We start from the raw sequence: 22,248 nt of genomic DNA, 5'->3' as shown, positions 1-22,248 counted from the left end.
GAGTTAAGGGGATTATGTGACGGGGGCCAGGCAGCAGCGCAGCCCCCGCCTGCCTGCTCCCTGCCCGCTCCCGGTCCCCGACACAGCACACGCAGGCACCCACGTCCATCCCAAAGCCAGTGTTTATTTGGGGGTGTCCCCGGCTGCAGTGGGGGGGCACTTTCTTGGCCCCAGCCACCCCTGCGCTTCCCATGTACAACTATTTACAACCCCCCACACCTGCCAGGGTGCCCCGAGGGGGCAGCTAATGGGCTGGGTGCCCCGAACACCTGTGGGTGCCAGTGCCAGTGAGCACTGGAGGCTCCTCGAGGTTTTTACCCCAGCATGGCCCCTTCTCCTTCCCTTCCCCACCCAAAGACCCTGGCTGAGACCCCACCATGGCCTGGACACCTGGGTCCTGTCTCAAGGGTCCTGTCTTCCCCCTCCAAGACCCCAGGGAGAGGAACAGGGCCGTGTACCCTGGCCCCACAGCTCCCTTGTCCGGGGCTTGCCTGGTGGTCTGCAGCTTCCCCACAGAAAGCACTTGGTCCTCAATAACCAGGTGGGGAAACTGAGCCACAAAGCTGCGAGGGCTGTGCCCAGCTTGTGGGGAGCAGACCTTGTCTGGTGCCACCTCTCCCCTTGCCTCATGCCCCCCTGGCTGGGGTTTGTCCCCCTCCCCAGGGCATCACCCCCTCCCACACCGGGACCCAGCACCTCTGGCTCCCAGCACGGTGCTGTGCCCCTGCTGTAGGGAAACAGCGGCCGTGATGTCCGGTGGTCCCCGCACGCCAGGATCCTGGGGTCCTGGGGTGGGGGGGAAGACAGTGATGCTGGCTGCGGCCGCCCCGGGGGTCCCTGCTCCTCCCCGGGGCTGGGAGGCAGGGGTCGCATCACCCCAGTGACTATGTACAACCTACAAATAAATACCATCTCCCGGGAGAGGGGGGAGCGCGTGTGTCTGCGTGTGTGTGTGCGTGGATGTATATATATATATATATTTATTTATAGATACTTTTAATATTAAAAGGGGGGAAAAATAGACCACTGTGCTAGCAAAGTCCCTGATGACGGTTTCATGTATGCCTGTAGGTCTCTGGCTGGTGATTCCGGCGGTTTCGAGGCTTCTTCTGGTCCTGCTGCTCCTTGGCTTTGAGGCCAGCCAGCGGCTGGGGGGGGCTGGCGGCCGTGTGCCGCCAGTAGCCCTGGCAGTACTGGTCCAGGAGTCCCATTTCAGGCTGGGTGAGGAGCTGCAGCAGGTCCTGGTAGCGGGGAGTGGGGGCACCCGGCAGGCCAGGGGGGGTCTCCGCCTGGACCAGCACGGCATGGACGGCACGGCTGCTGAGGACACGGAGCTGCACTTTGGTCACCGTGTGCTTGAAGTTGTTCTCGGTGGCGGTGCAGGAGTAGAGGCCGCTGTCGGCAAGCTGGAGGGCGCGCAGCAGCAAGCCCTGCTCCGTCCGCAGCACCCGGCCTTCCACCCGCAGCTGCGGGGGGGAGAGGTGGCACGGCTCAGCTGGCTGGTGCCTGGCACCCCGGCACCCCCCGGCACCCCCGGGTGCAGCGCCCTTGCCCTACCTCTTTCCGCCGGTCGCTGTTGTCCTTCTGCAGCAGCCACTTGATGCTGGCCTGGGGCGAGCGGGGCTGGCACTCCAGGAAGGCGGTGCTGCCCTCCACCCCGTACTGCACAGCCTCCACTGCGTTCTTGTTAGCTGCAGGGGTGGGCCACGGGCAGCCGGGTCACGCGCCTCCGTGCCCCTGCCCTGCTGCCCTCCTGCCCAGCCCGCCGGCTCTCCAAGGGAGAGCTCCCGTCCACCTCCAGCCACAGGTCTGCCTGCTCCCCAGCCACCCAGCAAATGTGCACCTCCTCCTCTAGTGTAGCCACGCTTCCACAAGGGCGCCCGTCCATCCATCCATCCACCCACCCACCCACGTTCATATTCCTCTTAAGTATCCATCCATCCATTCATTCATGTACACACCCATCAACTTGTGGTCATACTTCTCCCCACCATATCCATCCATCCATCCATCCATCCATCCATCCATCCCTCTATCCACCCATTCAAATCTGCTCATTCTCCTTCTCAACATATCCATCTATCCATGTTCCATCCCAATGCATCCGTCCATCCATCCATCCACCCACGCATGTTCATTCTCTCCAATGTATCCATCCACCCACCCACCAACCCACCCATCTGTGCTCATCCTCCTCCCCAATGTATCCATTCTTTCATCAATTCACCCATTCTTCCATCCATCCATCCATCCTTCCATCCATCCATCCATCCATCCATCCACCCACGCTCACCCTCTTCCCATCTATCCACCCACACAACCACCAACCCACCAGGGGATCCATCCCCCCGTGTCCCCCTCTGGCCCTTGCCCACACCCTCCTGACCCCTGCCCTCAGCATGCCCCCCCAGCTGCCCCCCCACGCCGCGGGGCCGTGCCCCAGACCTCACTCACCGTTGGAGTTGTAGCCTCGGCACTGGCGGATGGGGTTGCCGTGCCGGACGTCCTGCCGCCGGCTCCGCCTGTGGGGAGGCGGGAGGTGAGCGGGGGAGCCCGGGGCCGGGGGGGGTCCCTCCCTGCCGCTCTCCCCCGGCCCCCCGTAACCTCTTGGAGGAGGCGGAGTAGCGGGTGCAGGCGTTGCCGTCCCAGGCGCAGTAGGGGTCCCGGGCCAGGCAGCAGTCGGCACAGGCTTCCCCGTACACGTCGCAGCGGTGCAGGGCCAGGTGGGTCACGCCTACGGCCGAGGACACGTACAGCTGTTGCTGTTGGGGGACAAGGAGGACAGGGTGAGATGCCGTCTTGTCCCCGCCCTGCAAGGACCCCACAGAATGAGCTGCGGCCTCCAGGTTCTGGGACCGGCTGAGACACCAGAGCCACCCGGGGCCACCCACGTGCCCCCTGCTCTGGTGCTGCAGTGAAGCCAGGCAGTGCCGCGGCCAGGCTGGTGATGGGATCTGCCCAGCCCCCCTGCCACGTGGCGTGACTCACCCCTCTTGGAGGAGATGGTCATCGTCTTGATGGGTGCCGGCACCTAGATGTGAGCAGGAGCGAAGGAGATGGAGGGGTGACCGCCTGGCCTCACACTGCGGCCCCGGGGTGGGCACCTCAGACCCCTTGCAAGGCAGCTGGGGTGGGCAGGAGCGGGCAGGGGGAGCTGCGAGGGGGCAGCAGGCAGGACGACCAACGCTTGGGGTCCCTCCAGAGCTGGCCAAGGGGTGACTGGTGTCCCAAGGGGCTTGCTGATGTCCCAAGGGGCTGGTTGGTGTCCCAAGGGGCTGGCTGGTGTCCCAAAGGGCTGGTTGGTGTCCCAAGGGGCTAGCTGATGTCCCAAGGGGCTGGCTGGTGTCCCAAAGGGCTGGCTGGTGTCCCAAGGGGCTAGCTGATGTCCCAAGGGGGCTGGCTGGTGTCCCAAAGGGCTGGTTGCTGTCCCAAGGGGCTAGCTGATGTCCCAAGGGGCTGGTTGGTGTCCCAAGGGGCTGGCTGGTGTCCCAAAGGGCTGGCTGGTGTCCCAAGGGGCTGGCTGGCTGGCTGGGTTGAGGACACTCAGCAGCAGGTGGAGGACAGACCAGCCCTTACCTTGAACACCTCAATCTCCTCCAGCATGAGCTCCTCCGTCTCCATGTCATCCCGGGGGAGCACGATGACCTTCTGCACAGTGCCCCGATCTGCAAGACACCATGGTGCCCGGGCGCTCAGTGCCATCCCTGGGCACCTGCGCCCTCCCTGCCTGGGAAGGGGGTCCCTGCTGGGGCTGGGGGGAGGAAGGATCCCCCCCAAGCCCATCCCCATCTCTCTCCTGCCACAGCGGGCGGCTGTGCCTGGGGTGTGGTGTACCGGCTCACCCGGCAGCTAGGGACTGCCACCACTCAGGGCAGGGTGGGGAGAGCAGCTGGGGACAGGCAGCGGGGCAGGGGAAGGACCAGGATGGATCATGGGTGCTCTGGGATGCACGTCAGAGCAGAATAAGCACCGGGCTGGATGATGGTGCCCCCAGGATGGGCACTGGGGCTGGGGAAGAACAGGGCTGGATGCTGGTGCCTCTAGGATGGATGGGCAGTCAGGCAGGGGAGGCAGAAGGCTAGATGATGGTGGGCTTAGGATGGGCAACGGGAAGCACGTAGGATGGGCGCTGGGGTCAGGAAAGAATGAGGCTGGATGGTGGGCCCCCTGGGATGGGCACCAGGGCAGGGGGAGGACCAGGTTGGATGGTGGCATCCCTAGGATGGGAGGTATCATGCTGAATCGCCGGCTCCGGGGATGGGAACTGGGCTAAGAGAAGGACCAGGTTGGATGGTGGGGTCTGTGGGATGGGCACCAGGGCAGGGGAAGAACCAGGCTGGAGCCTCGAGGAGGGGCAGGGATCTCAGGGGGGGGTCTCAGCCCCTCACCCTGCTCCAGCGTGGCGGAGGGCACCGTGCTCTGGCCAGCCCTGGTGGTGCCCGTGCCCTCCGGGGCCGCGCCGGAGCATGCTGCGTTCCCCGCGGTGCGCGGCGTGGGTACCTGTGCCCAGGAAAAGCACCTCATAGCGCCCGTCTGCCGCGTCCACCTGGTCGACGGCCACGGTGGTGAAGCGGTAGTTGACATTGGTGCGGACCACCAGCGGCTGGCGGTGGGTGGGGTAGACGGCGTGGTACATCAGCGGGTGTGCGCGCATGAAGTTGATCACTTCGTCAGGGTAGTCCTTGGTCGACTTCATGGACGGGGTGAAGGTCCCCCCGGGGCACTGCAGCACAAATGCCACCAGCGCTCGGTGACCCGGTATGTGGGCACAGGTCCGAGGGTGCTGGCTGCCTGGCAGATGCCGCCTCACCTCCCCACACGTGCCCAAGGGATACTTACAGTGCCCGGCCGGGGGTAGGGCATTTTGCCCGTGTAGGGCATCCACTGGTAGTTGGGTCCCTCCTTGTGTGCGAAGGGCCCGTTGAAGACCATGCGGATGTCGGCCATCGAGTAGACACACACGGCAGAGCCCTTGAAGACCGACCTGGGAGGAAGGACCTGCTGCCACTCTCCGGCTTGGTGCTGCCTGCCACCGCGGCATCACTGGGACCCCCACCCAGTTGGGGCCCCCCCCCCTCCACTGCCCTGTGCTGGGAGGGTCAGCACTCACCCTGAAGCGGAGAACACGGCGTAGATAATGGGGTTCTTGGTGTCCTGAGTCTGCTGGATGAAGACGTCCTCTTGGGACAGAAAGATGGGGGTATCACCATGGGGAAGGTGGGCAGGGACCCCCTCACACCCAGGGATACCAGGGCAGCGGGGAGAGCAGCTCCCCATGGGAGAGTAAAAGGTGAGGGGCAGCAAGCAACAAGGGGGTCCCCAGACCTCCCCAGGGTGCCCCCAAGCCCGTGAGGGTGGAGAAGGCCCTCGCTCCCCTCCTCGCCCACTCACGGAGCTCGTCGAAGTGCGTTTCAATCCCGTCGGGTCCCGGCACGGAGCAGACGAGCCGGGCCTTCAGGAAGGTGCTCCACTTGTTCACGAGGCAGCAGTGGCCCCCGTCGTCGTTCTGCAACAGAGACCCCCCGTGCTCAGCCCTGCCCGCCCCCCTGTCCGCTCCCCTGCCTGCCCGCCGCTCCACCTACCAGGCAAATGCGCCCGATGCGGGAATAGACTCCAGGGCTCAGCGGGGCATCGGCCGACTTCTCTCGGAAGAAGAAGTAGAGCTTGTCGTCGTTCCTCTCGCTGCTGTCGGGGATGAGCTGGGCGCGGACAAAGGCCGGGTCTGGAACGGCATGGCGCGGCACGGCACCGTCAGCCCGGCGGCACCCCCTGCCCTGTGCTGCAGCAGGATGCTGAGCCCCCCTCTCCTCCGGCATCGCCTTGCTTCTGGAAAAGCACTGCTGTGGTCACAGCGTGAGAGCTGGATCTGGACCAGAGCTGCAGAGGTGGGCTGAGGAACCGGGTCTCTCTGGTGGTCATTGGTGCTCCAGGAGGGGCTCAGAGCATCCGTGAGGTCTCTTGGAGCATCCCTGAGGTCCACAGGGTGGAGAGCTCCAGCAGCTCTATGAGCAGAGGCGGTGGGAACTGGTCTTCCCCCCCGCAGGGAGGAACCACAGCCTGGAAGCTTCTCAGGAAGCTTCTCCCTGCCATCCATCAGCTGGTACCCAGCCTGCGCTGACAGCTCCCCCTCTTCGGGTTACCGCCCTGCCGGCTCCCCGGCCCAGCAGGATCATCCCATCTGCTCTGCTCTGTTTATTCAGCTGCCGCCCTGCGGGCAGGGGTGCTCCAAGGGGGGGCAGGATGAACGCTTGGGGTCACTGACTGTAGGCGACATGGTTGACATCTCAGCCCTGCAGAAACCTACTCACGGACTCTGGCAGAGCCAGCCCCATCTCTCGCCAGCTGGCTGTTCCTGCCGCCCAGCAAAGCTCCCAGCACATCTGTCACTGCCCCACACAGCCACCCTTCTGCTCTTCTGCCTAGATTTCCATCCATCCATCTATCCATCCATCTACCCATCCATCCACCATCTGTCCACCCATCCATCAACTGTCAACCACCCATCCATCCATCATCTGTCCACCCATCTGTCCGTCCATCCATCCATCCATCCATCCATCCATCCCACAACACCTCCTATCCACCTACCCATGCTGGCTACTGTCTCTGTCCTGGCAGAAGGAGAGAGTATGACACGATGGGTCTCATCTCTAGGGCTGGAGCCCTGGGGTCCCCAGGGAACCTGGACCAGTGACACCCGAACTCACCGTTGAGCCAGCGTGAATTGTACTGGTCTGTCCTCATGGCTGTCTGCTTGCCCATGGTGCGGAAGATGGCTGCGTCCGTGCCCATGAAGTCGATGTAGACGCCAGCATAGAGCTCTTCATCTGCAGAGGGCAGAGATCAGACCCCCACCTAGTCCCATCCACCCACCTTCTCCCACCGCCTGGGGCTCCATCCAGCCCCAGCCCTGGCCGGTAGCCACCAGGCAACAAAGAGACACTGCCTGTCAACATCCCAGAGAGCTCGGGAGGTTGGCACTGGTCTGTAACCAGGACCCCCACCTACACTGGGCCAGGTGCCCAAGGACTGGGCATCCCGGGTGCCCGGCCATCTGCAGCTGGAGAGTGGGCAGGGGTGGCAGGGGCAGGATACCGACTCCTGGGGGATATCTGGGCAACGCAGGAAGACGGTGGGAGCAGTTGTCCCATCTCGCCTGCATGTTCCCTCTGCCCAACGCAGGCAGTGCCAGCCCCGGGGAGCTACAGGACTCACTTATTAATGCAGAGACGGTGTCTACTTTGGGGTCGTAAGAACACTTCCCCTTGCCCGACTCTAGCTTGTCTGGCTCCAGGTAGAAGATATAATCCTGGAGAAGGAAGCAAACGGAGAAGCTGGTTAGTCTTTCACCCCTCCATCCCTGTGGCACCTTCCAAAGCCCACCAGGAGAGGCAGCCTCCTCCAGGATGGAGCCCAGCAGCGAGAACAGATGCGGATGGACCACACCAGGGTTCTGCAGGTCTCCTGAGAAGCTGAAGCCCCCACAAGCTATTCCTCCAACGTTGCTGGGTGCTTCTCCGTGTCCTCCACTGCTTGGAGACTTGGCTGAGCCGCCAGGCTGAAATGGGGCATCCATGCCCCAGGTCCGCTTCTGTACAAACATCTCCCTCCGGCCACCTCTTCGCTCTGGCTGGCCACGCTCCACATCGCCGCTTGGCCAGCTCCAGGTCATGCAGCTCCAGCGGCTTCGGCAGGCAGGGTCTGGCCAGCAGCACAGCTTGGCACAGCTCAGCTGCTGGACTCGCCTCGCTTCTCTCACCAGGACCCCTTTTCCAGCGGGCACCACCAGAGTGGCATCGTGGTGAGATGCTGTGCCCACTCCAGGGGATTTGCCCCCACGCCGTTAGGAGCCATCTCCCCACTGTCATCTCTGCCTTCCTTGTGGCCATCCCCAGCACCATCACACATCCCCAGCAAGGGGCGAGACCCACACTGCCTCCAGAGACGCACACAAAAATCCTCTGCCGGTGCCGGCTGGGGGCAGGCAGGGCCAGGCTGGCCCAGCATATGGACCCCCAGAGCCAGGATGAAGCAGCAGCATGGCAGCACCCGCGGGGAGCCCGGCTGTGGCGGGGGGGACCTTGGGCAACCAAATCGGTATGGCAGAGCTGCTCGCTGGCCCCGTGCCCTGGCTTTGATGCAGGGGTGATGGACATGGTGGTGGCCACCCTCTGTCAAGAGGCAAGCAGGGTCCTGGCAGAGCCCCCGGCTCCAGGAAGGGCAGGAGGGGTTGAGGAACCGAGATGCTCACCGTGCACATCTCCCACTGAGGGTTTGCTCAAGCCAGCTCCCTCCTCCTGGGGCACCCCAGCCCCAGAGATAGGTACGGCCACGCTTCTGCCATCCCCATCGCTGCACCGCGCCGCCTGCGCCAACGTCACCATCACAAATGCCTCTGCCCGGAGCCGGCCCCGCTCCCGAGCTGGGCAAACCCTTCGCAGGGACAACCTGGCTCTCCAGCAAAGCCCTGGCCCTGGCCGTGCCATCTCACCCTCCTGGCTGGGCAACCCACAAGCCATCGCTGTGCCTGCACCAGTGTTTGGCTAATGCGCCTTCAAACGTACTGGAGCTGCCAGAAATTGGGTGCTGGCAGCCCCCAGGTAGCCCTTGCTCAGGGCACAGGGAGCCGCACCAGGGAGCTTCTCCCTGCACATGCTGGGGCCAGATCTGGCATGGAGGGAGGAACCGAGGGGGATCCGAGGGGCCTGAAATGGCAACGGCGCTTCCCCAGGTGGCACCGGGGAAGTCGGCAGCAGGAGCTGCCCACAGCTGGCGGGATGCTCGCGACCAAGCATCACCCTCTGCCCCCCTACCACCCGCCCTCGGAGCGGAGGGGCTGGGGGGGGGCAGAGAGATGGGCAGCGGGGAGCCCCAGGCTGCCGCAGGGTGCCCGCGCCCCACGCGCTCCCCGGCCCATGCACTGACCCATGTTAGTCCGGAGGGGAAAGGCTCGGGGGGTGACACTGTCAGGGTGGGCTGGATGCTGGGTGTCCCCAGAAGCCGGGGACACCGTCGCCTCCCTGAGCCCTGGGATGACACAAGCCCCTCCCAGGGCAGGGCGAAGCAGTTGCTCAGCGATGTTTTTGTAGACCCTACCAAAACACCTCCTGCACATTGCCTTGGCATCCTCCCCTGAACCATCCCGAGCCCCGTGGCTCTGCCAACACGCGGCCCCACTTCCAAGGGACGCGGCAAGCCTGGAGCCAGCCAAAGCTGGTGGCCGGGGGGAGAGCCACCATCCCTGACAGTGTCCCCCACAGGGGGTCCGTATGTGGCCTGGGAGGAAGGAGTTAGTGAGAGAATGAGAGCAGATGCCAGGCCGGTGGCTGGAAGATGCTGCGCTGAGAGGGAAGGAGACGGTGGGGATGCCCACGCCACGGGGCGCCTGGCCTGGGGGTCGGAAGCATGCCGGTGGGAAGGAGAAGGAGCCCGCGGCTCCGGCGTGCCCCAGGGGAGAGGTGGGCACGGCTGCGGCGGGCTCCCAGACCGGTTCCCACCTTGCTTTGTGCTGGTCTCGGGCTGAGGGGGCCGTCGGTGGATCTGCTTTCCCGGCCTCCCGGCTGGCTCGGCGGAAACCCCTGGGGAAAAGGAGCAGGGCAGAGAGTTAGCACCGGCGGGGGGAAGGACCCCCCGGGGCAGGGGCAGGTGGGGGGACCCCAAGAGCTGGGGTGATGGGTGCTCGTGGAGCAGCAAAGCCACGGTCCCCCTGGGTGGTGCTGGTGGGGGTCCCTGGATGCTCTGGGCTGGGCTGGCCTCCAGCACGAGCTTCTCCAGGACGGATCCTGCTCTCTCCCGCAGCACCGGGGTGCCCCGGCGCAGGGCAGGATTGAGCAGAGAGGCGGCTGCCCGCAGCCAGCCACATTGGGCTCACACCTGGGGACGCAAAGATGGCACCTGCCACCCAGCTGGCAGCGCCCTGTGCAGAGAAGCAACACCCCGGCGCCGAGCCACGGCACAGGGGAAGCTACCGTCACCGCGGGGTCACTGGAACCCCGTCCCTGCCGCACCGCTGCTGGCTCCGCTGGAGGGGACACGCGATGCTGTCCTCAATTGCACCAGCACTCCTGGTCCTCCTCAAATGCTGCCACTGCCCAGTGGTCCCAGTCTGGTCCTAATCCGGTCCCAATCCAGTCCCAATCTAGAGTGGCCCGAGCAGCATCCACCTCTCTCGGTGCCCATGCCAGGCTTGGGGGCACCGGGGCAGATGCCCGTCCTCCAAATCCAGCGCCGTGCTCCTCCCTCGGCTCAGGCTGGCGGCACCCGGCTCGCTCCAACCACGGGAGTGGACAGAGACTGGGACCTGCCAGCCCACCACAGAGGGGACGGACACCTCGCAGGGCTCGGGGCCCCCCGGGACACCCGCGCTGCTACTTGCAGTGACCAGCTCCCTCCCGGGGCTGTCCTGAAAGTGCTCCTCTGTCTGCCGCGCATCCAGCCCGGTGGCACGTGGCTTTGACACCACCCTCTCGCTGCACGCCGTGGTCCTTGGGGCTGGGTGACATCCATCCAGGGACGTCCCTGACATGGCCGCACATGCTGGCACTGCCCCTGCCATGGTTCTCCCTGTGCAACGCCGGCGCTGGTGCAGTGCCGGGCATCCTCTGCATCTGCGGTGAGGGGCTCGGCAGCCCGGCGGCGGGTGGAAAGACGGGGAGGACTCGTCCTTCACGCCGGTGGAGATCCAGCAGTGGCTGCAGCCAGCGGGGTGGGAGGGCACATCGCATGGAAGCTGGCGTCGGGGTCCAGCCGGGGTGGCCCAGTTCCAGCATGAAGAGAAGTCCTCGGTCTGCAGAGGCGGCTTGGCCCCACTCAGCAGCACAGCACCATTAGCCATGGTCACCTCCCAGCCTGCCCTTGCCCCCTAACCCTCTGCCCCCCAAACCTCCCGACAGCAGCCAGCAGAGCCGACCCGTGCTGCGCCACCCTCCCGCACCCCGCTGCAGTCCCACGGTGGCTGCGCCGGCACTGCCAGGCCAAGCACCGGCTCAGCCGCCCCCATCCCTCCCGCCCCTCACCTGGGCTTTGCGCCCACGGTTGACGAAGGCGCAGATGGGGTTGTAGGCGCCGGTGCCGCACACGTAGAGGTGGGTCCGGTTCCAGGGCTGGATCAGGCGGATGAAGTTGCCGCACTCCCCCTGGGAAGCAGAAGAGGGGGTGCCAACCCCAGCAAGGGGACAGGGGCACCCCCCTTCCCACTGCCTGCCAGCACCCCCGCTGGGGCGGGCACCACGGGATCCAGCCCCCTGGCACAGGGTAGGAGCTGGGGAAGGGAGAAATCAGGCCAAGGAGCTGGGAGGATGGGAGGCTGGCATGGGGCATGGGCTGGCACAGGACATGGCATGGGGCCATAGGTTGTGGGGGGGCACGGGTCGGCGTGGTCATGGGTTGGTATGGGTCATGGGATGGCGTGGGTCTTGGGATAGCATGGAGCCAGGGGTTGCTATGGGCCATGGGTTGGCAAAGAGCAATGGGTTGGCATGGGGCATGGGTTGCTATGGGTCACGGGATGGTATGGGTTACGGGTTGGTATGGGTCACAGCTTGTCGTGGATCATGGGTTGGCATGGGCCGTGGGAGGGCATGTGGCATGGGTCAGGGGTTGGCATGGGCCATGAGCTGGCACGCCGGAGGGCCCAGCCCTGGCTGGCAGGAGGAAGCAGCGTGGGGAGCTCGGCCTCCTACTCGCCCATGAAGCTCTCCAGGACCTGCATGGCTAGGACAGAAAGGGTGGCAGGACACCGCGACACCCTGGAGTGCCACCCCATCCTGGCATGGCTGCAGATGCTGCCGCACTACAGGGGACCTGGGGGATGGCTTTTCCAGGGTAGGACCTGAGGACACGGATCCCCCTCCAGTGCTGGCCACCAGCCCCACCACCACTACCAGACGTGGGTTCGTGGTGGCCACTCACGTTGCTGTTCTTGCCTGACAGGATGCACTCCTCAATCCTCTGCTGGGAGGCGGGCCAGTGGATCTGCGGAGACACCAGCCCAGGGGAGACCAGGGCTCCCACCCGGCCCCACCTCTTCCCCACCAGCACCAGCGATGCCCATTGAGCTCTTGCCCCGGCATCCGAAATACCCCCCGGGTGCCCGGTTACCCCCCTTCCACCCGCCCCCTCCCACCCCGCGATGGCAGCTTACGATGAGGGGCTCGCGGTTGATGTCGTGGAGGTCCAGCGAGAGGACGTAGTCCTTGCTGCCCACGTACATGCGGTCGTGGTCCTCGTCTTTCAGCAGGATGCGGTAGTCGCTGGAGTTGAGGAGGAAGTTGAAGAAGTGCGCCGTGCCCGTCGCCTTCAGCTCTGCGGGGGCAAAGGGGCAGGTGTCAGCACCCCAGGGTCCCCCGCCTTCCCCGGTGCCATCTCTGCCCCTGAGTCCAAGCCTGGTCCTGGCTGGAGGATGTCCTGTGAGAGGAGGTGCCCACTTCCAGGCCACGGTGCCCACCTCCCCCTCCACGAGCGCCACAAAGCTGCCACCTCTGCGCAGGACATGGGACAATGACGGAGATGCTCATGGCCAGTTGGGACAACCAAGAGTGGCCAGGGGAGCAGGCAGCAGGACCTGGGCTCAGGAGACCCAGGATCCCACAGCAGGGAGTAGAGCTTCCCATCGAGATGGGGCAGGAAGGGGGGGCTCCCTGGCACCCCAGCCAAGAGCCCACAGCTCCCAAAATCTCCAGCACTGTCCCTCTCCTGCCCTGCGACCCCATATCCCAGACGGGTCACTGGCTCCTCGGATGGGGGAGCTGGGACCCCAAGGAGCCAGCACCCCAAGGAGCCAGCTCCCAGGGAGGGGACGAGCCTCTCCCCCGCCCCACGCACCCCATCCCCCCTTGGGAAGTTATTTTTAGCCCGAGTGTGGGAGCAACGAGTGAAAGACGATAATGAGGGTCATGAATATTCACAAGTGCAATGAGGCAGCCAGATGGAAGGCAGAAGTGCTGCAGATGATGTGGGCCGGTGCCAAGGACCACGTGGCAGGGGCCAGGGCACAAGCGAGACAGAGGACCCTACCCCCACGGGATGCTATCTGCCCTAGATGCCACCCCCTTTGGAGGTGCCACCCCTTTGGATGCCACCAACAGCCATCGGATGCCACTCCCAGCCGTCAGATGCCACCCCCATGGAACATCATCTTCCCTATATGCCACCCCCTTTGAAGGTGCCACTCTCTTTAAATGCCACCAACAGCCATCAGATGCCACCTCCACGGGACACGATCTGCCCCAGATGCCACCCTGTTTGGAGGTGCTATCCCCTTTGGAGGTTCCACCCCTTTTGGATGCCACCCCCAGCCATCAGATGACACCTCCATGTGATGCCATCTGCCTCCAACGCCATCCCCTTTGGAGGTGCTATCCCCTTTGGATGCCACCAACAGTAATCAGATGCCACCCCCAGCCACTGGATGCCACCTCCATGGGACACCCCTGCCCCAGACGCCACTCCCTTTGGAGGTGTCACCCCCTTTGGATGCCCCCCCCAGCCCTCGGATGCCATTTCCATGGGACACTGGCCCCATGAGCGTTCCCACCCTGCCAAATTTGTCCCTTCATGCAGGGGCGTGCCCTGTGCAGGCACCGGGTGCTGGGGCTGGGGGGCAGCCCCCAGGGACCCCCTCCTTCCCGGGCAGCAGCACAGCAGGGTCCCGTGCAGGTCAGTAGCGGGAAGGAGCACGCCGGCTTCCAGGCAGGGCCGGGCAGGGCTCCAGCGGCCAGCTGCCGTTCCCAGCCGGGATGCCAAGTGCCTGCAAATCCCCCTGACCTCCCACCTCCCAGCCCCACAGGGAGCTGGCAACGTCCCCACGGGTGTCCCCAGGGTCCCTTCCCATCCTGGGCACCCTGGTGATGCGGGGGGCTGCCCTCTTTGGGGAGCGGGAGGGATGGGGGGGGCTGTGCCCTGTACCCTGGCACCCTGGTGGTGCCAGGGACCCCCTCGCACAGCTCTGGGGACCCCCTGCTTGGCATCCCGCGGGTGGGCTGGGGGGCTGGCAGGGGGATGAGCGCCTCTGGGGCAGGGTGGGCACCCACCCTCCTGCTGGCTGGGGGAAAGGGGTGGTCTCCATGGGAGCCCAGGCCAAGGGGGCACAGGGGTGCCCAGGCACGGCCAGATCGGTGCCCACCGGTGTCACTGTGAGAACCCGCTCTGTCCCACAGCCGGCAGCGGTGCTCCCCAGTCCCCAGCCCCGTGGCGGGGCACCCGCAGCCCGGTTGGCACCACTCACCTGTGGTGGTGAGGCCAGTACGGGCCAGGCACCACGGGGCGGAAACCTGCCGGAGCAGGCTGCGGGAAACGGCATCACGGGACGTGACATCAACCTCCCGCCGGGGACCGGCGGTCATCCTCCCTGCTGGGACTGGGTGGACAGGGAGAGCATGACGGGCACGTGGAGGGGCTGGCGGTTTGGGCTGTGGGCAGCGGGGGTGCCCCCCGCCATGGCAGAGGTGGGGTGGCACAGTGCAAAGGATGGGGCACCGGGGTGGCTGCCCACCTGCCCACTCCACAGTACGCTCCTCCTCCTGCCTGTCCCATCCAGGCTCCAGATGCTCCCTGTTGCCCATGCTGGCTCGCCTGCCACCCTTGCCTGTCCCGTGGTGTCCCCTGCCCGTGCCACGGTGCCCCTGCCTGTGCCATGGTGCACTGGGTCTGGTCCCTGCCTGCCCCACGGCCTGCAGCTGCCCCGCTGGCCCGTGCAGTGTGTGTGTGCGCACACACGTGTGTACAGCGTGCAACGTGTGTGTGTGCCCCATGCAGCGTGTATGTGTGTGCACGTACAGAGTGCAAGGTGCGTGTACACGTGTGTCCCACACTGTGTGCGTGTCCTACGCACTGTTTGTGTGCATGTGTACACAAGCGTGTGTGTGTGCGTGTACACGTGCATGTCCTGCAGTGCGTGTGTACGTGCACACGCATGCATGTGTGTGCCTCACAGTGTGTGCGTGCATGCGTGTGTGCCCCACACGGTGCCCTGGGGGCACGGGATGAATTTCTTGGGGTTTCCCCCGGTGGGATGCTGGTGTCGGTGGGGGCCGGAGCTCGGGAGCCAGGAAAGGGCAGGGTGGCTCCGGCAGCGGGGTGACGCAGGCAGAGCAGGAGAGCTCATCCCCAGTGCCGTGGACCCGCTGCCGGCCCCGGAACTGTGCGCCCAGCCATCCCGCTTGGGGCAGAGACAACCCTGGTGCAGGCAGAGCCGGGGATGGCGGTTAAACCGGGCAGGAGCCCCCACACCGGGACGGCCCCACATCTGCCATCGCTGCCTGGCCTGGGGGACGCGCTCCCGTCCTCGCCCTCCCCTCCCGGCCGGGACCCTGGGGCTGAGCTGGGCAGCACCAGGACACTGGCAGCGGAGGGCCCCATGCCAGCGACGGTCCCAAATGTCCCACATCCACCAGGATGGGCGGCCCGGGCACTCGGCGGGGGACAGGGCCAGCAGCACAAAGGGCTCCGACCCCCCGCCAGGAGCCCCATTCAGCCCCCCACGCCCCAGCGATCAGAGGGGGCACCCCCAAAGCGGGGCGGTGACAGACCCGCTGCCCCGTGACGCCCTCTCCAAAGGGGACAGAGGGGCGGGCGAGCCCCCGCCCCAACCTCTGACCTCTCGAACCACCACCCCCCTGCCCTCCCCGCCTAATCCGTCACCGTGCCCCCAAACCTGCCCCCGGCAGCCGTGGGGTGCCCCTGGGGATGGAGCGGGGCAGCGGACCCCCCCCAGGGCTGGAGAAGCCGGCTCGGCTCGTTAGCCGATGCGCCCCGATGAGCATATTCCCTCCTGCATCCCCGCAGCCAAGCCCGGCACCAGCAGAGCTTCCCCGGCTGGCCAGGAGCCTAATCCCATTTTAATTGCCCAGCACCGGAGCCGGGAGCCACCCGGCATCGCAGCCAGGGTGGCCTCCCTGAGGACCGTCCCCTCACGACGTCCCGCGGAGTCCCCACCAAGCCCCCCGGGACTCGCCTCCCCAGCATCGTTTGGTGGCCTCGGGTGTTGAGATTTAATTACCCTGCGCCCTCAAGTGATGCCGGCTGCCAGGAACCCGTCAGACCCTTGGCTGGCAACAAGGGGTGACGCTCGGCCCTGCCCGCAGCAGCGGCGAGCAGCACCGCCCGATTACATGCTCTGCAAAGCCAAATTCCCCCCATAATGCCAAATTCAGTCTGAATTTACAGCTCCAGCAGCTGCCCACACCTCCACCCTCGCCGGCTGCCACCACCGTCCCCCGTCGGGCAGGGATGAGCAGTCCCCACCCATCGACCATCGGCACAGAGACCCGCGCTGATCTCCAAAGCAAGGGTGAGATTTTGGGGGTACCCGACAAACTGAGCATCCTGGGGGGCTTCTCACCCCACCCCAGCCCCCCCAAATCCCCCTGACCCCCCCCAAACATCACCAGGGCACTGTCATGAAGGATTAATGCCATTAGGACTGGAGCTGGTCACCTCCCCAGGTGCACCATCGCTGCACCCCCCAAAACCAATTACAGGCGCTCTCACCTAATTAGTTTCTAATTGTGGGCTTGTGGCGCATTCAACATAATTAGCATGTAAATTACACGGCATGTTTATATTCAATAACTGTTCTCCCCCCCGGCTGGCGGCAGCAGCGCCTTTTGGGAGCCCTTTCTTTCCATGGGGCAAATGAATTCACTCCAAATGCCGATGGAGAAGCCCAGCGCTCATCCCAAGGGAGCCCGGCCCAGCAGCGATAAATCCTGGCTCCATCCCAGAGTGTTTTATCCCACAAATTTATAAGTGTGCCCTATATTTTGGAGATGCTCCCTCCTAATTTTTTCCCTGCTTGAAATTTGGGATGCAGCTTTTTGGGTACCTGGCAGAGCATCCCGGCAGGTTGGGGAGCGATGCTGGGAGAGAGATGGGGGGGGTTGGATGCGTCCCCTCACGTGTTTAAAGCATTTGTTGTTATTGGGGCTGATCAAAGAGCTGGGTGGGTCGCCCCATGAAAGCAGAATTGCTTATTTGTTTGAGCGTCACTCTGCTACCCCTTGATGGGTTATTTATGATGTAATTAAGCTAATTACATGTAATAAGAGAGTTTCCGTGGCCCCCAGCCAAGCTCTTTTCCCATTTAACCGATTCACAGGTGGGAGGAAACCGAAGCCGCCTTGCCGGGGCTTGGGAGATGAAATGGCTCCAGCTCCCGCTCGCTGCTTTCCACCCCCGACCATCTCCAGTCCCCCCCCGGGAGCATCGCCCCACGCCAGCACCCGGCACCCGCTCCACCGGCCCCCGCGGCAGGGGACAGGTGCCACGGCCGCCTGGGTCAAATCCCTAGGGATGAAAGCGGGGCCGGCTGGGTGCTCCCCCCGGCCCTGCCATTGCTACCCGGCCAGTTGGGCGCAGGCCAAAAAAACAAAAAAAAAAAAGAAAACCCACATTTTTTCAGCCAAAACCGCTGATTCATCCCCCGGCGAGCCTGCCTGAAGTGCTTGCGGGGCGACGTGCCTCAGCGAGCATCGCTGGCAGGGGGGACCCCGTCCCCACCGAGCATCCCTTGGCAGCGGTGACCCCGGTCCCCACTGGGGAGCTGAGCCAGGGGGATGCTCCAGCAGCAGGAAAACCCCCTTGGGAAGGAGCCCGGCTTCGGAAAAAACACTTTAATCCCCCCAAAAGCAAAGAGCTGAGCTGAGGGGTCCCCACCCACTGCCTGTGGGGCTTTTTTTTTTAATTTTTTGACATTATTTTCTTCCACAGCGCCCGAGAGCAGGGCAAGACGCTGGGTGGGAAGGCAGTTGCTTTTCCAGGCCATCTGCTCCGTGCCAAAAAGGCAGCGGGGAAGGCAGTGGCTGGGGGTGTCCTGGACAGGGGCCGGCGGCACTGGAGCCGCGGGGGGCACACAGGCCAGAACCCCAGGAAGGGCCACGCTGGCTGCGCTGCTCCAGGAGGACCGTCGTTAATACGAGGGATAACGAGCTTATTAGATATTGGCTTGGGGCGGGGGGGGCTGAAATCACATGGAGGGGGGTGTTAAGGAGCTTATGGAGCTTTGCAGCCGGAGCCTGGGGGGCTCAGCCCCAGCGGCAGCCGGTCTCGGCGGGTGAGGGGGCCCTGCCGCAGCCCCCCACCGCCCCAGCCAGAGAAATCCTCTTAGGGGTCACAGGGCTCAGCCCCATGTCCCCGTCCCCCAGGGCACGGGAGAGGGGACCACAACGTCCCCCCTGCCCTTGAGGGGTCCGAGGAGCAGCATGGGGGGGCCAGTACACCCCCTGACCCACATCGGGGTGAGGACCACCAGCACCGGCCCTCCTGACACGTCCCCAGGGCTGGCTGTCCCCAAGCCCTTGGCCCTGCCTGCGCACCCCCCCCCCGTGTGTCCCCCCACCGTGTTTATCCCAACCCGCTGTCACCAAGCGGTGCCCACAGCTGCAGCAGCTTAGGAGGGCGCCTGGGCGGCCCCGGGGACACGGCCCCCTCGCCGGGCTCCTCTCCAGCCATCTGCCACCCCCCGCCCCGGATCAAGCGTGCCGATGTCCCCCGGCCACCAACCGAGCTGCCAGCGGGAGGGGAAACTGAGGCACAAGGCGGGGAGGAGCATGGTCACGCAGAGGGCTGGCAGCAGAGCCAAGAGGAGACTCCATGCTTGATTTATTCTTTTTAAAGTGATTTTTTCCCCCTGCAGGAACTGCCCTGCCTTTCACCCGGCCCCTCCTGGCCAGGGCTGCCCCCCGGCTGGACCTCTGCCGCGGCTTTTCCAAGAGGTGCCAGCACGGCTGTTCCCGTTGCTGTGGCGGGGGGGGGTGTGGGGTGTGTGAGCGGCTCCCCCTTTGAAGCCCCATGGAGAGCCCTGACCTTGAGGGCTTCCCATGGCGATTCGGGGCGAGAGCCCACCCTTCCTTCCCACATGCTTTTCCCACGCCGGATGGGGAGCGGGACACGGAGGGATGAATCACCATCACCATCATCATCAGCACCTCCTGCATCCTCGCAGCCGGGCAGCTGACCCCCCCTGGTGCCTGAGCCCCCCGGCACAGAGGAAGGCCCGGAGGAGAGGGGGCCGCAGGATGCATACGGCCGTGAGGGGCGATTGTTAGCAAGGAGATGATTAAAAATATCCACCCTATTTCTGGCCGGCACCGGGCTGGGATCTGGGAAGAGCTGTTGGCAAAAGGGAGCTGTGCCGGAGCCGCTCCCAGCGCTGTTCTTTCCGTGCCGGTGTTCTTTCCTCCTGCCGACACGCGGACAGGAAAGCCTTGAGAGGGAGGACAGACGGACAGGGACCACGGGGGTCACGGGATGGACGGGAGGACCAGGGGATGACCCTGTCCTGCCCATCACCCTGCACCGGGGCAAAGGAGCTTGGTTCCAACCCCTTTCCTATTGCTTCGTTATTTTATATGTATTTTTTTCTAAAGCACTCCAAGATGATGGGGCTCCGTAGAGGATGACGCAGGCCCCGGGGAGCTGCGACAAACCTCCGGCGCGCGATAACAAGCAAAGGCAAACAAACCCAGAGACGCTCCCCGGGCTGGCAGGGCTCCAGGCAGCGCGGCAGAGGCGAGGCGCCGTGGGGAGGGGGGGGAGACACGGGGACACGGCGGCTCCCGCCGGCACAGCTCCTTCCCCGGCACCCCGCCGGGCGCCCGCGCGAGGCCACGGCCACCTCGGTCCCACCGGGCAGTGCATTGGCAAGGGGATGCTTCAGCCAGAGGGATGTTGGCGGTGGGGACCTGCACCCCAGCCCCAGCGGCATCCCTCCAGCCGTGCCCGCACCAATGGCCACCGGGTCCCCCACGGTACCACGGATGTGTCCCTGCTGGCAGAGCCCAGCCCAAGTCATCACACCAGTGACCCACGGCCCCGGCTCCCATCACACCCAGCCCCACTGCCCACAGCTGTCCCGGGGGATTTGGGGCTGGGGATTTAGGTACCGGCCCGGGCTCCTCAAGCAAGAGAAGGGGCTGGACCAGCCGGGAAGCGCCGCTGACGCCCCACGGCTTCGAGGAGGCTGCGGACAGATTATCGACTCAGGGAAGCCGCTTACCGGCAGCTCAGTGTGTGGCTCCCGGCTGGCCCTCGAGGAAGACCTGGGCTAATTCTCCTCCACCGCCACCGCTGCAAGAGCACACGCAGGGAAGGGGCGAGCAGCATCCCTTCCCGACCCTGATGTGCTTGGATCCGGCATGCTGCCGGCATTTCTTCTCTGTGTGCCAGTGTGAACCAGCCCTTCTCCCACCGCCAACCTCACCTCTGGGCATCGAGGGCAGGGGGAGCCCTGCCAGACCACCCCAGGCAGGAGGGAGGACCGGAGATCCCAACATGGGTACTTGGGTGACACTCCCAGGTCCCCTGGGCATGGCCAGGGACCTCTCCTCCACCAAACCAGGGCCAAAAAACCCAACCCCAAACCAGCCCCCATCCTGCTGCACAGCAGGCCTAACCACGCTTATCCGGAATTAATCCCACTCCAGGGCACGTTGGTGGCTGCGGGACAGCCACAGGCGTTAACACACACCTCGCCGAGGCGGCGGGCGCTGGGTCCAGCCGGGGCTTCACCAGAGCCTCCCCTCACCGCGGCTGCAAGGAAGAGATGCTCCGAGCCGGGATGAGGGACACATATGTGGGTGGGAAACGGCAGCGGCCAAAGTGCCCCGGCAGCCCCCAAAAACCCTCCAGAACTGTCTTTCAGAGAAGAAAGCAGTGCCTGCCGTGCGGGGAGGAACCGCTCACTCCTTTCCAGCCTGGACTTGTCCTCAGCCTCTTCATACCAGCCATTTTTCCTGCCGAGACCAGCCTTTAATGCCAGCGGCTCACCCTGCCCACGCCATGCTTGCTGTCAGCCCCCCGGCCCCTCCTGCCAGGCTCTGCCGGACCGGAGCTGCCGCTCTCGCCATCGGCTCTGCCACCGCATCCCGGGCTCGCCGGTTCGGTACGTGACCGGAGGGCAAAGCCATGGTGGGATGGCAAGGCAGGGGCGCAGGCAGCACGGCCGTGGCTCTCCCATGGCAGCTCGCCTTCCTCAGGACCCCAAGGGGAGGGAGACAAGAGGCTCCGCGTGCCTGTCACCCTCCTGACACGCGTCCCTGGGCTGGGACGCATCCATGCGGGTAGCCGGCCCCGGTGGGACCCAGGGCGATGGCGGCACCGAATACCTTGTGTTCCGCTCCTCGAGGTCTGCAACCCCGAGCCCTGTCTCATTGCCCCCATCCCACCCCCTCTCAGCATCCCCACAGCAGGAGCTCAGGACCAACCCCTCCACGAACGTGCACCCAAAGCTGACCCGGGGGTCCCACCCCGGGCTCCCAGAGCAGGCTGGGTGGGTTGGGCAGCCCCAGTACCAAAGGGTTAAGCCCCTTCCCTCCCGCCCGGCATCCTCCCCTCCTGCCTCTTGCAGGCTCCCTGCCAGCTCCCAGGCGTTAATACCAGCTGGGGGGGTCGGGGCGGCATCAAGCTGCTGTCTGGACTCGGGGGGCTGCTGGGGGGAGGGCTCCCCACACCTCGGCACCCAGCTTTGCCAGACGGAGGGAGCCAGCCGCCCACCCGCGAGGGGAAGTGTACTGGGGGGACTGAGCGGGCTACCAGTCCCCCCAGGCTGGGAAGGGGGGGCAGACGGGGAGCTCAGCCACACTGGGATACGGATCCTGACGGAGATTTCTAGGGGTGCAGCCTGCTGATGCCCTCCCCCGGGTGAGGAGGAGGAGCAGCAGCCTGGACCAGGATGCCCCTTGTCTCCTCCACCCTCTTGGGGTCCCACCCTGCCCCCCCGACTCCCGCCGCCAGGCTCTTACCTTTGAAGGAGAGCTGGACCCTCGGGGTGGCGAAGCCGTGGTCCTTGGCGTGGGCGGCCCGCCAGCCCAGAGTCAGCAGGGTGGCCCAGAGGAGGACGCCGACCACGGGCATGGTGGGCACGCACCTGGGTGCCGAGGTCGAGGGGACTCCGGGGGGGGGGGGGGGGCGAGCCTGCCAAAGAGGGCACAGGGGGGAGGGATGTCAGTTTGCTGCACCCGCCAGCCCCCCGGGGGTTACAAGCCTGACATCTCCCCATCCCACTCTTCATCACCCGCTGGCACGCAGCATCCTCCGGGGAGGGTTGGGAGCCAGCCCGGGGAGGAGGGGGGGCCCTCAGCTAAACCCTGCTCAGCAGGCTGGGGGGTGGGGGGCAGGAATCGGGGGGTGGCCAGCCTCACCTTCTTGGGTGCCAAGCCAAGCAAACAGGGCGAGGCGAGCACGGTGGCGAGCACCGCTGCAGCACGCTCCTCCACCCAAGCCGGCGAGCCTTGCCCAGGTGAGGAGCATCCT

The 22,248-nt window shown here is 65.3% G+C and overlaps 1 protein-coding gene across 2 annotated transcripts; it reads right to left on the bottom strand.

Moving 5' to 3' along the window:
• Positions 1-104: 104 nt before the first annotated feature.
• Positions 105-21,909, bottom strand: LOC128137806 (semaphorin-3F-like). Of its 2 annotated transcripts, XM_052779002.1 has the most exons (18): positions 21,738-21,909; positions 12,143-12,303; positions 11,911-11,973; positions 11,016-11,135; positions 9,498-9,578; positions 7,216-7,309; positions 6,708-6,827; positions 5,583-5,722; positions 5,392-5,506; positions 5,111-5,180; positions 4,840-4,984; positions 4,501-4,723; positions 3,577-3,665; positions 2,991-3,031; positions 2,605-2,763; positions 2,455-2,522; positions 1,558-1,691; positions 105-1,466 (listed from the first exon to the last, which is right to left on the bottom strand). In XM_052779002.1, exons 1-18 carry the CDS (start codon positions 21,847-21,849, stop codon positions 1,056-1,058), a joined length of 2,346 nt encoding a protein of 781 aa, XP_052634962.1. In that variant the 5' UTR covers positions 21,850-21,909; the 3' UTR covers positions 105-1,055. The 2 variants fall into 2 exon arrangements, with proteins under 2 accessions (XP_052634962.1, XP_052634963.1); XM_052779003.1 differs by lacking the exon at positions 9,498-9,578.
• Positions 21,910-22,248: the final 339 nt, after the last annotated feature.

This window comes from Harpia harpyja, chromosome Z, assembly GCF_026419915.1.
Source record: "Harpia harpyja isolate bHarHar1 chromosome Z, bHarHar1 primary haplotype, whole genome shotgun sequence".
Taxonomy (NCBI): Eukaryota; Metazoa; Chordata; class Aves; order Accipitriformes; family Accipitridae; genus Harpia; species Harpia harpyja.
Note: the sequence above shows the minus strand (reverse complement) of the source record. Positions and strands in the feature narration are given on the sequence as shown.